Source organism: Macaca nemestrina, chromosome 13 (genome assembly GCF_043159975.1).
Source record: "Macaca nemestrina isolate mMacNem1 chromosome 13, mMacNem.hap1, whole genome shotgun sequence".
Lineage (NCBI taxonomy): Eukaryota > Metazoa > Chordata > Mammalia > Primates > Cercopithecidae > Macaca > Macaca nemestrina.
The window spans coordinates 80,092,435-80,108,786 of record NC_092137.1 but is presented as its reverse complement, the minus strand read 5'-3'; the positions used below and the strand labels follow the sequence as shown (position 1 = coordinate 80,108,786).

Genomic DNA, 16,352 nt, shown 5'->3' with positions numbered 1-16,352 from the left:
TGTTTATCCTCAATTTTGTTCTTACTGCAGACCATTAAAAATTCATGAATCAACCCTAGGCCACAGGGTACAGTCTGAGTACGTGGCCAACATATTTCCTATGAGTATTAGGTGAGCATATCAATATTAGGTGTTTCTTACAAAAATTTTTATAGAAGATTAACAAGAGTCATGACTGAATGAAAAATATGCATGAATTTCATAAAATGTTCTCCAATTACATACAAAGATGTCCACATTCTAATCCCTGGAATTTGCAAATGTGTTACCTGAAATGGCAAAAGGGACTCTGCAGATGTGCTTAGGTTAAGGATGTCAAGATGGAGAGATTATCCTGGAATATATGAATGAGCCCAATGTAATAACAAGGGTCTTCATAAGAGAGAAGCAGTGGAGTCAAGATTCAACAAAGGAAATATAACAGTTTAAGCTGAAATCAGAGAGATTTGGAGCATTGTGCTGCTGGCTCTAAAATGGAAGAAGGTGATGCAAACAAGGAATGCAAGTGGACTGCAGATGCTGAAACAGGCAAGGAACTAGATGCTTCCCCTACAGCCACACTGGTCTTAGAACTTCTCACCCCCAGGACTACACAATAAATGTGTTTTATATTAAGCTAATAAATTTGTGAAAATTTGTTATAGCAGCACTTGGAAACTAACACAAATGTTGGTACTTGGAAGTGGGGCACTGCTAGTAACAAATACCTAAACATGTAGACAGTGGCTTTGGAATTGGTAATGAGAAGAGGCTGGAAGAATTTTGAGAAGCATAATACAAAAATTATAGATCTCCTTGAATAGACTGTTATTAAAAATAAAGATTTGGTTAAAGGCTCTGCTGGTGCAGACTCAGGAGGAAGTGAGGAGCATGGTAGAGAAAACCTTTAACTTCTTGGGGAATATCTAAGTTGCCATAAATAGACTGTTGGTAGAAATGCGGACATTAAAGGAGATGCTGGTGAGGCCTCAGAAGGAAATGAGAAACATGTTATTGGAAATTGGAGAAAAAAGAATCTTTGTTTTATAGTGGCAGAAAGTTCAGCTGGACTGATTCCTACAATTATGTGGAAGTCAGAATTACAAGTGATGAAGTTACATATTTAGCTGAGGAGATTTCTAAGCAAAGTGTTGAAAGAGTGGCCTGGTTGCTTCTTGCTGTTAATAGTGATGTGTGAGAGGAAAAAGATGAATAAAGGGAATAACAATTAAGTCAAAAGAGACCAGGACTTGATGATTGGGAAAATTGTTAACCTATGAAGACTTCAAAAGGCTAAAATTAGATGTGTTTTCAAGAAAGCATACTTGGAGAGAAAGCCAATTTTATGTCTGGATAACATTTTGCTAGAGACTTATAAGGATTAAAAGGTCCGAGTGAAAGCAGGGCTCTTTGAAGTGATTAGGCATGTGTTCACGGATCCCCTCAGCCACTTCAACAGAGGCCAAAAATGGAGTTGAAATTATCCAAGAAAGATCTGTAGAGGAGCCTGTTTTTCTAATGGAGTGAATCCTAGAGATGTACACAGGAAAATCACAATGTTCTTGAGACTCCTACAATGGTAGTAACACCATCAGCTTGGACTGAAATAGGCAGAAAAGGGATGAAATGCAAGAAGGCTGATGGACACTCAAAATTCTACAGGTAGGAGATGGCTGACAAGAATACCTGGTTGAAAATATGTGCAACCCTTCATGAAAATGCAGAAATAATTCTGGACTAGGCCCAGAGAGCAGATTCAAGCCACAGAGGATTATTCACAGGCCTTGAAATCTAATGGAATTTTCAAATGTAGGTTTCTACATTTCTTGAGACTAGTAACTCCTTTTTCCTTCCACTTTATCCCTTTTTATGTAGGAATGTCTGTAACTGTTATCCTATGCCTGTTCCTCCATTGCATTTTGGGAACATATAATTTGTTTTGTAGTTTCACAGCTCCACAGATGGAGAGGAACTCTGCTCAAGGACAGATTATAAACAGATCCTTAGGCATACCTAATTTAAATAATTTGGATAATGAGACTTGGGACTTTTAAGCTGATTAAATTTAGATGACATTTTGAACTTGAGTTGATGCTATGATTGATTGAGACTTTTGGAGACCTGAGAATGTGGTGAAATGTGTTTTGCGTGAAGGAAGGATCTCAATCTTTGGGAGCCGGAGGGCAAACTATGGCAGATTGAATCACAGTCCTCAAAGTAACTCCATCCTTATCCCCGGAAACTGTAAATATGTTACCTTAAATGGCAATAGGAACCTTTTTGGATGTGATTGGGTTAAGGATCTTGAGATGGGAGGATTTTTCTGGAGTATTTGGATGGACCAAACATAATCACAAGGGTCCTTATAGGAAGGAAGTAGGAGAGACCATTTTCAGAGATGGGATGCAAGGACAGAAGCAAAGGTCAGAGTGCAAGAGAAATTTGAAGATGCTACATTGCTGGCTTTGAATATAGAGAAAGGGGTCAAAGAAGTGACATAGTTTCTAGAAGCTGGGAAAAGCAAGAAAATGGATTTTCTTCTAGAGGTTCCAGAAGGAATGCAACCCAACCAATACCTTGACTAGGATATTTGACCTCTAGAATAATAAATTTGTGCTGCTTCAAGCCACTAAGTAGATGGGAATTTGTTATAGCAGCCCCAGGACAATACAAATGCCTCTATTATAATTTGGGTAAAAAAATTCACATCCCAGGAATCTCAGAGTTAAAATAGCAAAGAGTATGCTTAACAAGACACTAAAAATTAACTTATAACACTTAAAAATCCTGATGATATTTTTCTGTTGACAGTTATCTTGTGGAAATGTGACAACTGTGACAACACAAAAATGGAACATCTCATCATTCCAAGAGGATGAATTCTGCTTTGTAAACTGAAAGAAAAGTAATTCAATAAATATAGATTGCTGTTGTATAGTCAACACAGTTTTTCCTAACGGTGCATTAGCATCTGAAAGTGCAGGAGGAATGGTTTATTTAGACTTTGAATCCATTACCATAAATGAGGGCCCCCTTCACCAAGGACCCCTCTTCAATTATCTCATCAACTTAATTTCAAAAATCATACGAATAGTTTTTAAAAGCCACTTCAAAGTTATAGGGCAATGAGATTGCCCATAGTTCAGGCAGTAATATATATTCAGTAATTGGAATTATGGCATGATTTATTCTCTTTTAAGGATGTCTAAGTTCTTTTAAGAGTCAGGATATAATCACAATAGAAACACACATAACACAAAGTGGTTTCAAAGCATCCCTTACCTGTGTAACAAGTGGCTCCAACAGCCTTTCCACTGTCAGTGTCCGGATTTCCAAACTTTTGGGGTCCCATTTCAGAATGATAGGTGAAGTTGCCGAAGTCATGCTCCCTGTGGGAACACGTGTTATCAGTTAGAAATAATGATCTTGGAAATAAATTGTAACATTGGTAATTCAAAACGAGTAAATCACTGAAACTTAGAACATACTGGAAGATAGCCTCTCTGGTCCAACCTGGTCAAATTAGAGATGGGAAAACCAGACCAGTACACTGTGAGGTGGCAATTTTGGAATCAGATTAAAAACTGAGGTCTCCTCAGCATACTAGTGTACTTTAGGCCCGCTTCTGGGACCCAATAGCCACTGAAATATTTCATTTACTCAACAGTGAGCATGCATACCTATCTGCTATATGCTGCAAAAGATTTTGGTCTTGCCCTCAAGTAGCTAAAGGTTTAAAGTTAGAGACCGCCAAATATGGGAACAATTAGGTCTCACTGTGACACATGTTGTGATTAAGAAACACAGAGAGGACTATGGGAGAGGTGAGGAAGGGGCATCGATGTCAGTCTGGAGAGAACAACAAAGAATAGCAGGAAGCAAAGTAAATCCACCAATGATTACTAGATGTAGGAACCCCTTTAAAACAAAAGTCTACTTTTTTCTTCACATCATAACTGACCCATGAGAATATCGTACTCCTTGGGGCAAGAGTTTCAGTGCCTTAAATAAGAAAGACATCTTGCAAACTAAGTGCCAATGGTTCTAAAAATTATCTGCTACTATTTACATGCTCTCTGATTACTCACTACATTTACATTCTTGTCCCATAAAATCAGTGACTGATAAGGTTATTTATTTCACTCTAAAGCAATCCTCTCTTACCTAAGAACCACTGACATGCAGATAGCAGTCTCCACATAACAAGCAAAAAATTACAGTTCTAGACCATCCCCCCCGAAAAAAAATTATACATTCTATCAGGTGTGTGTTTCTTTCATCAAGAAATTGCTAAATACATTCTGACATCTAACCACTGGACAAGCAACCTTAGATTGTACAAACTGAATCTGAATCATTTGTCTTAATACCAACATAAATCAAAATGTCCATGTCTGTTCTTTTATTCTGAACCAATGTCCCCATTCAATTCCATCCTTATAAATCAATATAGATGATTATTTCTACTAGAATTAACACAACAAAGAAGGCCTATCACAATAGGCACTAGTAGAAATGTGCCTCTTTACTGGCTCTCCTACAGCTAAGGCTTTTGCAAATAGACCCAACCAATTTGCTTAAAAAAAAAAAAAAAAAAGAAGAGGCAAAGACACAGTGTGCTGGTATTTTAACTCTCTCCAAATGCCATGTTTTAAATAAACTGAGCATAGCAATCCAACCATACAGACCGATTTAGATTTGGGTTTCTTCATCACAACAATAGTTGGCACCGACATGCTGCCTGTCCTCCAAAAACCTAAAAACACTTTACACATTTTCCATTCACACTACCAGCTGCCACAAAGCAGCTCTGTCATATACAGAATTCTGCGGCTGGGCAACACACCTTCTCATGCCATAGAAGGATAAAGATGCCAGATGCTTCCTGCAGACACTGGGATACCTTCATCCCTACTGAAGCCAGAAGTACCTACGTGATCTTAGTCCAGTACTTATGATACAGCTATTGCAAGTTTCTGGAGAAGTTCCCTGAGAACCTTTTTCAAACTCTGATGGAATCACAAGTGGCATAATAATGATGATGAACACGGAAGTTCTGTAGGAAAGCTGGATACTCAGTCGTGAAATCATTGTAACATGATAGTGACAGGTACTGGGTAAGACTGCACAGAGAATTTCCATAACATGAACATGCTTGTAGACATATGCTGATAGATCAAGGAAGGCACATAAAATTACAGCTGTTCCATTATGTAACTTTTAAAACATGACACAAAAATGTTGGGGAAATCACAACAGAGACATGAATCTAGCATGCATCAAGCAGAAGTGAGGGATACTCCTCAAACAAAGATCTCAAGCCAACTATGAGCCAAGAAGCAAGAGTTAATTAGGGCCTTCAGTCCTGAAGGTCACAGAGCCCTTATAAATCTAAAAATAAAAGAATAATACTTCCCAGAAAAATCACTCAAATTAATTTATTCCTTTGAGGATCAATCTTTTCAGTCATTTCTTGTGACAAAGGTAAAATTCAATAGCAAAGAAAAGGTTACATGGTACTAATTTGTTGAAGTGGAAAAACAAGTCATAGAAACTTTAAATGCTGTTTTCCAGCCATGCTGTTTCTGATACAGTTGAGACTAAAACCAGGAATTCTGTCTCTACCCCATAATCTTTTCACTATTTGGTTTACTAACCACATTAGCAACAAACAAAAGGAGTGGTGGTGGGGACTGCAAAATCCCCACCTCTAAACCCACGATGTTGATATGTAAGATTCCCTTTGAGTTGCCTCTAAGGGGCATTTTAGCTTCATATCAGCTATTGAGCACAAGGTAAGAAGCTCCCCTGCCTGTGATACTTCAGCTGGTATCATCTTTACAGTTTGCTGTTTCTAGAAAATGTGTTCTCGGCCGGGCGCGGTGGCTCAAGCCTGTAATCCCAGCACTTTGGGAGGCCGAGATGGGCGGATCACGAGGTCAGGAGATCGAGAGACGATCCCGGCTAACACGGTGAAACCCCATCTCTACTAAAAAATACAAAAAAAAAATAGCCGGGCGAGGTGGCGGGCGCCTGCAGTCCCAGCTACTCGGGAGGCTGAGGCAGGAGAATGGCGTAAACCCGGGAGGCGGAGCTTGCAGTGAGCTGAGATGCGGCCACTGCACTCCAGCCTGGGTGACAGAGCAAGACTCCGTCTCAAAAAAAAAAAAAAAAAGAAAAGAAAATGTGTTCTCGTCCTGCTATGTCCTGCTACTTTCAAAACATTTGATTGCTTTCTGCTGTCTGTGTTAGACCTTGTAGTAGGAACAGTTTCCTTACAAAAGCCTTGGCCAATTGGAATTGCACGAAAACAGAAAAAAAAGATTCTATTCCACGATAGTAATCATAACCATAATCTTCTAGATTCACTCATTAATGATCTTTGCCTCCAGTGTTAAATTATGAACAAATTAGGGCAGAGAAGGCAAAAATGAGTCAAGCATCTCTAGAGCAAAAAGGGAGGCAATGGTAGTCAAAAAACAGGAATTGATGATTTGCTATGTGGCCCCTCTGATGAGCACACACAATAAGGTGACTCCTAACTGAGAATGTCATCCCACCTGTATATTCAATATTTATGAATTAGGAAGGACAGAGAAAATGCATAGGCGTTTGAGGTAGATTGGAGGATTTTTCAGTAAATAGTCATTTCCACCCCATCCTCACCTCCATGAGAAGAGAATATTTTCCTATTCCATTGCTATTGGGCTTTGGCTAAAGGGATGTTAAGAAATATGATGTGAGTAGACATTTGGAATCTGCTTACTTAGTTGGGCTTCTCCTCTGTGCTACTGCCTTCTGCCATAAGAGTCACATATAATCTACTGGTCCAAAAAGAAAGAAAGACACATGGAGCACACCTGAATCCAAGCTGCAGCTGGAGCCAAGCACAGCTAAGGTAAGCCTAGTCAGCCAACTCCCAACCAAACCATCAACACATGATCAAGAAGTAAATGCCTGCTGTTGTATATTGCATGCCATTGAGATTTTGCCATTAACTATTAATCAGCAATAGTTAACACAATGGTATCAAATAGACTTTTGTTTAAATTGAAGCGCTGCAATTTATCAACTCTGTGATATTGTCCAATTGCCTGCCCTTTCTGAGTTCCAGTTTCCTCAAATGAAAAATCAGGATAATAAGGATTTTATAGGCTTATTGTGAGGATTAAATAAGTTAATGTATAGAAAGCATGCTAACATTTCTGGAAATATTTGTTATTATTGTTATGTTGTCATTATTTCCCCAAATTTAAATTTCCTTTTTTTTGCAATTCTTTATCTCTGAAGTAACAGGTAAATACTCATTAAAATAGAGATCCAGATTTGCACTCCTTTGTGTGAAACAACCAAATTGACACAAACGAGAAAATAAGAGAACAAATCAAGTGTGCAGTCTCACGAGCCCTTCATCTTTCTGTCTCAATTCCATCGGTGCAATTAATACAGTCTGTTTGCCCACAAAAGGAAATTTACATAAAGCAAATAAATTTTTTCTCACTGATTTGAATTCAAAGTAAAAAATCATATTTTACTTACCTTTGGTAGAGAGAATACAGACTGGATACAGTCAAAGAGTGAAAAACAAGATTGTAAATAACAAAAGACAACAAGATTGTCTTCTTCCATACAGCACAGTGTTACAAACCTATGAGAAAGCTCTCAGAATTTTAATTTCTGAGAAGAGTTTCTTCATGAAAAGTTTTAGCTGGGCACAGTGGCTAATGCCTGTAATCTCAGCACTTCGGGAGGCCACAGTGAGTGGATTGCTTTAGCCCAGAAGTTTGAGACCAGTCTGGAGAACACAGTGAGACCCAATATCTACAAAAAATACAAAAATTAGGTGGGCATGGTGGCATAATATTGTAGTCCCAGCTACTCAGGAGGCTGAGGTGGGAGCATCACCTGAGCCTAGGGAGGTTGAGGCTTCAGTGAGTCATGATTGTGCCACTGCACTCCAGCCTGAGCAACAGAATGAGATCTTTTCTCCAAAATAAATAAATAAATAAAATTAAAAAGACAGAAAGAAAAGTTTTAAATTGTGTATCCATGTAAGGTAATAATATAGCCCACCTGGTAATACTTTAGATAATTTCATATTCTTTCTGTGGTGGTAAGAAAGAGGCACAGGCCAGGATGCTAGCAGCCACTTGTCACTCATAATAGAAAATACAAAACCTGACAGAAAAGAAAAGTCACAGTAAAACGAGCTCCTCTATGAAGCAACCAAGGGTTAAGGGGCTTGTTTCCTTGGACAGTGTCCTGATAAGTAGAATCGGACTCGAGTTCCCATACCCCAAGGAATGCCTTCAAATGCCAGATATGTTAATGCAATGCATCATTCACTACAGAAATTCCCCTTTCAAACCTTCCTGGAAAATGTCTTTGGAATTCTCTGCCTCACCTTTCTAAGTTATCCCCATTCTTTCTACTGTTCTTTCACATCGCGATAGTCCAGGATGCTTTCCATTTGCCGGGGGGACCACCCAAACCTGCTTTCTCTCCACGAAGCTCCAGCTTCAGATTCTCCTCATGATTTTTTTTTCTTCACCAACACTGAGCACTACTGCCATCAAACTCCACGAAGTTTTATTATGTGATAGGCTAGCTTTAGTTGATACAAATTCAGAAGTTAACGACTAATAATGCCTGTCATTATCAGAGAGCTGTGGAGATAATTCACCTGCCTCTGCACGTATGATGTTGAGTCAGTTACATTACCAAAACTTCAGTTTCATTGTTTGTAAAACAAGGATGGTGATAGCATTATATTATTAAAAGATTTGTTCTGCAAATCGGTGGAATAATTACACATGCAAAAGTTATGGTTTTTCTTCTTTGCAATGTTGTCTACATGAATATCATCCTAACCCTCAAGACACCAACTGGGGTAGGGATGCCACTGGAAAATCTCACAAGACAAGATGCCTGAAAAAGCAGATGTACTGAGAAACGGAGAGAGATGAGATAAGGTGAATTTTCTAAATTTCCTCAGCATTTCAAGAATCAAGTCTGAAAACCTTGAATTGCTTTTTTTTCTGCCTTTTTTGCATTTATTTCTTTAAATTTCTCCCCTATTTAGGGTAGTTGGCAGGTATTATTAGTACCGAGTCTCCTGTACATTAAATTGCTTTTTCCATGAGTAAAATAATATGGGCTAATGAGCTTTTACTATTATCTCCCATTTATCAATAAAGGAACTACAGTATAAAACAGTTAAGAAAGTTGCTCATGGTCATAAAACTTGAACCTTGGCTGGGTGCGATTGCTCATGTCTGTAATCCCAGTTCTTTGGGAGGCTGAGGTGGGAAGATTGCTTGAGTCCAGAAGTTTGAGACTAGTCTGGGCAACAATGATGAAACCCCATCTCTACAAAAAAAAATACAAAAATTAGCCGGGCGTAGTGGTGTGCACCTGTAGTCCTACCTACTCCAGAGGCTGAAATGGGAAGATGGCCTGAGCCCAGGAGGCAGGGGCTGCAGTGAGCCGAGATCATGCCATTGCACTCCAGTCTGGGTGTTAGAGTAAAACCTCACCTCAAAAAAAAAAGAAAAAAAAAAAAAGAAAAACCTTGAACCTAAATTGTCTTGACTTCAGAGTTTATGCTCAAAACCACTCTGGTGTACTGCTTCTAGAAAAAATCCCAAGGCTTAGTTACACCATGGAGCTTCTCAATCATGGGAGGACATAGAGGTAAGGACACACATTTAAAAATGAGGAGCCAGCCATTTCTGGAGAATGAGAGAAGAAGAGGCAAGAGAGAGAGAGAAAGAATGTTAGACTAGATGAGGGAGACACCAACAGCAGGTGTTCTAATACATGCATGGGGCTCATGGGCAACGTGGCTGCTTTTCCTGGTGAGACAGAGCAGGTCTAGAGGTCAGTTTCCCCAAGTTGCCATTGGTCTTACGTGGTGAGAGTAGGATGCTGGCTGTAAAGCTGGGTCAGCTAGTGAGCAACACAGGGGCCTGGTAAAGTCAAAAGAAGGAACCTGTGAGGTGTAAGACAAAGTAGACAAAATTTTGGCCCAGTGACCTCAGCGCCCTTGTGTTATGCTTGTAAATATCTTATATTACATGATCAAGGGGATTTTACAGATGCGATTAAGGTTACCAATCAGTAGCCTTTAAAATAGGGAAGTTATCCCGAAGTATCTGGGTAGAACCAATGTAATCACGTGAGCCCTTAAAAAGCGGATCTTTTGGCCAGGCACGGTGGCTCACGCCTGTAATCCCAGCACTTTGGGAGACTGAGGCGGGAGGATCACGAGGTCAGGAGTTCAAGACCAGCCTGGCCAACATATTGAAACCCCGTCTCTACTAAAGATACAAAAAAATTAGCCAGGTGTGGTGGTGGCCACCTGTAACCCCAGCTACTCGGGAGGCTGAGGCAGGAGAATTGTTTGAACCCAGTAGGCAGAGGTTGCAGTGAGCCAAAATCATGCCATTGCACTCCAGCCTGGATGACAGGGCGAAACTCCATCTCAAAAAAAAAAAAAAAAAATTCAAATCATTCTCCTGACTATCGGTGGAAGAGAACATGATAGAGATACAGCAGAAAAGGATGCAGGATGGGTAGGGCTAAGCGAAAAGGCAGAGGGATTTGAATTGAGAAAAACTTAACCTAGTTGCTAGAGGGGCCACATAAAAAGCATGGAAAAGAATATGGGTGGCCTCTGGGAGCTGAATGAGTTCTGACTGAAAGTCAGCAAAGAAATGGGGGTCTCAGTTCCACAACCACGTGGAACTGAATTCAGTCACCAACCTAAATGAGGTGAGAAATGAATTCTTCCCCAGCGCCTCCAGTAAGGAACACAGCCCTATCAAGTTACCAAGTTACTTGATGTTTATCAAGTTAAACATACTAAGTTTGTGGTAACTTTTTTACTGCAGCAATAGGAAACAAATACAAATAGTTCTCAGATTTGTGTGTCCATGACAATCACCTAGAGGCCATGCTAACACACAACTTCTCAGACCCACCACAAGAGTTTCTGATTCATTAGGTCTGGAGTGGGTTGGAGAATTTTCATTTGTGACAAGTTTCCAGAGGATGCTGCTGCTGCTGGTTCAGGAATGACGCTTTAAGAACTACTGTTGTAATCAGGACCCATCACCACACATGCCAGTGGGGAAGTAGTTATCAGGAAGATATGATATATCTCTGCTCAGACCAGATGACCAGTAAGAACAACATCTCTTTATTTGGGGACCATAAAACTAAGTCTTCCAACTTCCCTATATGTTATCTGAACTATGACAGTGGTTCTAATTTTCTGTTGATATTTTTTTGAGATGGAGCCTTGCTCTGTCGCCAGGCTGGAGTGAAGTGATGCGATCTAGGCTCACTGCAACCTCCACCTCCCCAGTTCAAGCGATTCTGCTGCCTCAGCCTCCCAAGTAGCTGGGACTACAGGCGTGCACCACCACACCTAGCTAATTTTTTTTTTTTTTTAATTTTTAGTAGAGGCAGAGTTTCACCGTGTTGGCCAGCATGGTCTCGATCTCTTGACCTCGTGATCTGCCCGCTTCGGCCTCTCAAAGTGCTGGGATTACAAGCATAGCCACCATGCCCGGCCTGTTAATTATTTTTTTAAAGTACCTCTAGGATGTGGATACTCTATTGTAAGAGGAGCTATTCTGGAGCTGAAGAGAGTATCTGTGTGTATGTATCACAGATAGGAGCAGAAGTTAACGAATGAAAAACAGGAGAAATCTTTTGTTTATTATCTACATATCTCTAGAAAGTAAAAGGCATCCTGGCTCCCACAAGAATACACTCTGCTGTGACAATACCATGTCCAAATGGAGGTGGGGGGAGAATGGCATTTGTCACTCTTCCTGGTGCTACCATGTGTATGAAAATTGCCTGCTCTGGTGGCCAAACTATGGGAAAGCCCTGCATCTTATCTTCCTCCATTAACTCTGCTCAATTCAAGCTCATTTCCCCTAACTTTGACTATAACGAGGTAGTATATCACCCATCACTATTCTTTACATAATAACCATTCAAAGCCCTGGCTCAGTGAACTGAGAAGTGACCCAAGATGCAAGCTGCTGCTGTAATTACAGGATCTGTCACCCCTTTTATTCAAAATTGAAGTGATATGCAATGTCTAAGTAGTTTTTGCTATTTGCAGTGAAGGCAGGGTGGGGTGCGGGTATCTGCTATTGCTAAAGTGTAGTTCAGTACTTTCCTCAAATATTACAATATTTGCAAGACATCTATTCTTGGTAAACCCATACCTTTTAACAAAACACTCAAATGCTGATGAACAAAAATATCATTCTAATAATTTGAAAATATTACTGTAATAATAATCAATGTCAAAGCATAAATGCATACCCTTTTCAGAATCTCCTTTTTCTTCTACCCAAATAAACAAAATGTTACCAAAAATATATAAACGAAGAAAGCTCCAAAGCCTCAAGTCCTTCAAGGTGGTAAGTTGAGACTAATAATATATGGCCTAGAGTTTGCTGATTAAAAAGAAATAATCATGTCCATGTCTCACTGAAATGGGTTTTTATACTTACAATAGCACACTCATAAAATTGAATACTATGTGCCAATTTTATAGAAATTCACCACTCCTGGAGTATGCTAATAGAAAGTCAGTAATTTGAAATTGAAAATAAAATTTAGTATCTGTCAAATTCATTTCCTTGCTTTTCACCGCATTCATAGTCTTATCATTTTAATTCATTTTGGAAACATACACAGACTCAGTCTACTCCTAAATTATGGGTTGTTTTCCACTTGAGTGTGAACCTATGTGATATCCAGGTAAGTAGGACTTACTCTATATGCCACACAAGGTGTCCAGTGTCCCATCAAGGACTCAAGTTGTCTAAATGAAATTTCTTAACTAATTTAGGTTAACATTTTTCAACTTGCTTATTATCCTTCAGCAACACCACAATTCATATTTGGACAGTAGATTCCAACAACTGAAAATCAGAACTGTTAGTATTCCAGGTAACGTATCTTGAGGAATTATCTTTATAGTCCAAAAGTAACTAAATTATTTGATAGGAACATAGCTTCTTTGGCAATTAATTTGTTCTTTGTTCTTCTGTCTATAAATTAGAATTTCATATGCATTAACTACATATCTCAAATCTTCATCAGAATCTCATTTCATATTTAGATTATAGCAAAATAGCTATCAAACTGCCTTCCTTTAGTCTCACTGTATAATTTAGCCCAAACTAATTATCCTAAACACTGCTTTTCTAGAAAACCAAAATAACTGCTTAATTCTCTTTTCCAACAAGCCCCAGTTCCTCTTTGTAACCAGGCAGATATTCCATTTTCTGATCCTGCTCTATTGGATCTTATCTCTTTAACAAAAGTCTTCTGCTTTGATCAGGTTACATTACAACACATGGTACATGCCTCTTCCTAAAGTTTCTACCTGGGACACTTTCATTCTCATCCTCCAATATCCAAATACTGACATCTTCAACCTGCACCTTCTTCATAATCCCTGTATTTACAGTCAGTAACAGAAGATCTTAACATTTTTCTTAACTGGCTCATTAAGAAATTGACATTAGTTTGACATAACCCACCAGGTTATAAACCCATTATGACATAAATTCAGTTTTTCATTTATTTTCTCTCATCTGTAGGATAGAGTAGAGAGTTAGGCCCTTCATAAATGTTGTTGATTAAATGTGAACTTACGATATATCCAAATATTTATCTGTACTTTTCAATTAACAATTCTTTATCTTTTCAATTGTGGGGCTATTTCCTAGAGAATAATAGCTTTTAAAATATCTTTCAGATATATTTTTAGACATATTCTTTGTTCAGTACTTCCCCAGACCCTGAAAACACATGACATTTTGGTATTATTTAGAGAACATAATTTATATTTCAGGTTTACTTTTATTTATGCATTTCAGAAAAATGTATAGTACATATTAGAAGAGGATACTAGTTTATTTAACATGTTAAGTTGTGCCCCAATTTTGTTCAGGAAAAAGTAACTTTGAGACTAGTGATATTTGATTCAGTTCTGATTTCCACATGAGTAACTTTGGGCAAAGTATAGTAGCCCACAATGCCTCCTAGGAAGTTTTCCTTCTCATTGACTCAAATTCCATTTTGTCTTCAAGGTCCTCTCAGGTTCCAACCTCTTTACGAAGTCTCCCTGTTTACAAAAGCCCTAGTGACTTTTCTTTTCTCTGAATTCCACTAGTATTTAGAATGACTACCATATAATACATGATTCAAATACAAGTTGCCTGTGTTGTTATCTATTTGATTTTCCTAAGTTTTGTGTTCTCTAATGCATTCAGGAACAGAGACTCTTTGCTTTCACAGTGATTAGCAGTGTTGGGCATTACTCAAAATGCTATGAGTACTCATGAGTTTGATTCTTTGTCAAGTTCAAGTTTCTCTCTCTCTCTCTCTCACTCTCTCTCTCTCTCCCCCTTTCCACACACACACACACACACATACACACACACACACACACACACAATTATAGTTAAACTATAATGCAAATGTTCTGATGCAGAAAAGAGATTTTTTACTGAATGCACCACTTTAGTTACTACAGACCTGGAAAAAAAAGTAAGTTTTCTTCTTCAGAATGCTTTCAACATTCTCTTTTTAAAATGTAGCTTTTATTTTGTTACTAGAGTCATTTGAGTTATACTAAAACTAATCCTTTTGATCCCAACCCAAATTTCCTACAATAGTTACCACAATATAATTTGAATCCCATTCCACAAGGCATTGAAAACCTTGAAAACCCTCAAATTATAACCAAGTCATACAAAAGTTAATTTTTTAAAGTAATTTTCATACTAAGATATCTTTACTTAAAAGTTAGACAACAAATTTTAAAAGAAAAAAAAAAGCTTTTAATGAGGACTTATGTCCAAAATGCATTAGAAACTCAAATTTAATTAGTGTCTTTAAATAATTTATATAAATAAATTTTACTTTTAATGCAAGAGTCTAATGCTTCTCAATTATTTCTGTGAAAGCCTCTGATATTCTAGCAGAAAAGTGCAATCCCATAATGCATTATTAAATAAAAGTTTTCTGCCTCTTCCTTCATTCAGTTATCCATCCATCATTCATTCAATGCCTATATACTAACTACCCACTGTGTGCACGCTCCAGTTAGGTGATGTGGAAAACATTAAAGTGAATTAGACATGCTTAATATTGATTAGAGAGATGAGCTTTGTTCTGACTCATCAGATTGTAAAAGCACTGCCCACTCACCAAGAGGGGAGCCCTCAGAGAATGAGCTCTGCCAGGGATGGGCATCTCTGGGATCATTAAATCAGTTCATTTCAACTTGGCATTTAGATCAGGCAGTAGAGAGGTAACCAACGGCAGCTCCAAATTTTGAGTGTCTTGATGGAGCCATGTTAAGTAGTTTGTGCAACACAGTAAAGGGGAAATAATCAATGATCTTTTGAATTGCTGCCAGAAAAAATGCAGGAAACAAATTAACCAAGACTATGAAAAGGCATTCAAGTAACTCTAGGATGGAGAGTCAAGAAGACAAAGTAATCATGATATAAAGAAAGAAATGCAGATATTTAAGAGCTATTTTCAACAGTTAAGTGGTTATAAAAACACTTAATTAGTACCTAAGGACTTGAATTTTCAAAGCAAGCTCTAGTGATTATTATGTTTTATTTTAAAAGTCAAAGTTAAATCCACACATGTACTGGTGAGTTAAAAAGGAATTAAGTAGCAGAAACTCATAGGGAAATTATTTAAGCCTAATAGACCTGCCTCATGCAGTTTCCTATGTCATAGACTGGCTGATTCACTAGATCTAAAGTAAACAGGTACTGCTTTGCGTCCAGTGGCAGCTACAGTAAATGGGAAATAATTCTCCTGCATTGTGTAAGCCTTGCCCCTTTCAATTGCATTATGAGTCTCGAAAGGTCATAACACATTACAGCAATTATATTTGCTTAGAAGTCTTTCACAGTGAGGATTGATATTTCAGCACAAGTTCTGTTCAGTATATACATTCCTTAGTAAATCATCTTATTAAGCTTTCGATACAGAAAATCATATGTAAAAAAGAGAAACAATAACCTAGCTTTCCTTCTGGTCATCTGTGGGATTTAATTTTGTATTTATGAGCCAAAAACTACCTCAAGTAATATGCTTTTGTAAATATAAAAAAATGAATCTACCACGGCTTTAGGAAATGCAAATGAGGCCCTGTTAATTTTGTACATCTCAAGATAGTATAATCCTTTCCATTAATTTCATGATATTTACATTTCACAACATCGATTTCACTGAACACTACAGGTCACTGGCCAAAGTTTATTATAATTATCAATAGTTTCATGTTGCTATCATCAAGTCCTAGTATGCTG

The 16,352-nt window shown here is 38.2% G+C and overlaps 1 protein-coding gene across 6 annotated transcripts in view; it reads right to left on the bottom strand.

Annotated features, from left to right (window-relative positions):
* Window positions 1-16,352, bottom strand: part of LOC105465339 (catenin alpha 2) — a 1,482,339-nt gene that overhangs the window by 1,021,856 nt on the left and 444,131 nt on the right. For all 6 annotated transcript variants that reach the window (XM_011713753.3, XM_071077395.1, XM_011713752.3 and 3 more), the window contains one exon: window positions 3,262-3,368. In XM_011713753.3, coding sequence (XP_011712055.1) covers window positions 3,262-3,363 — 102 coding nt within the window. In that variant the 5' untranslated portion in view covers window positions 3,364-3,368. The remainder of the gene's footprint in view (window positions 1-3,261; window positions 3,369-16,352) is intronic.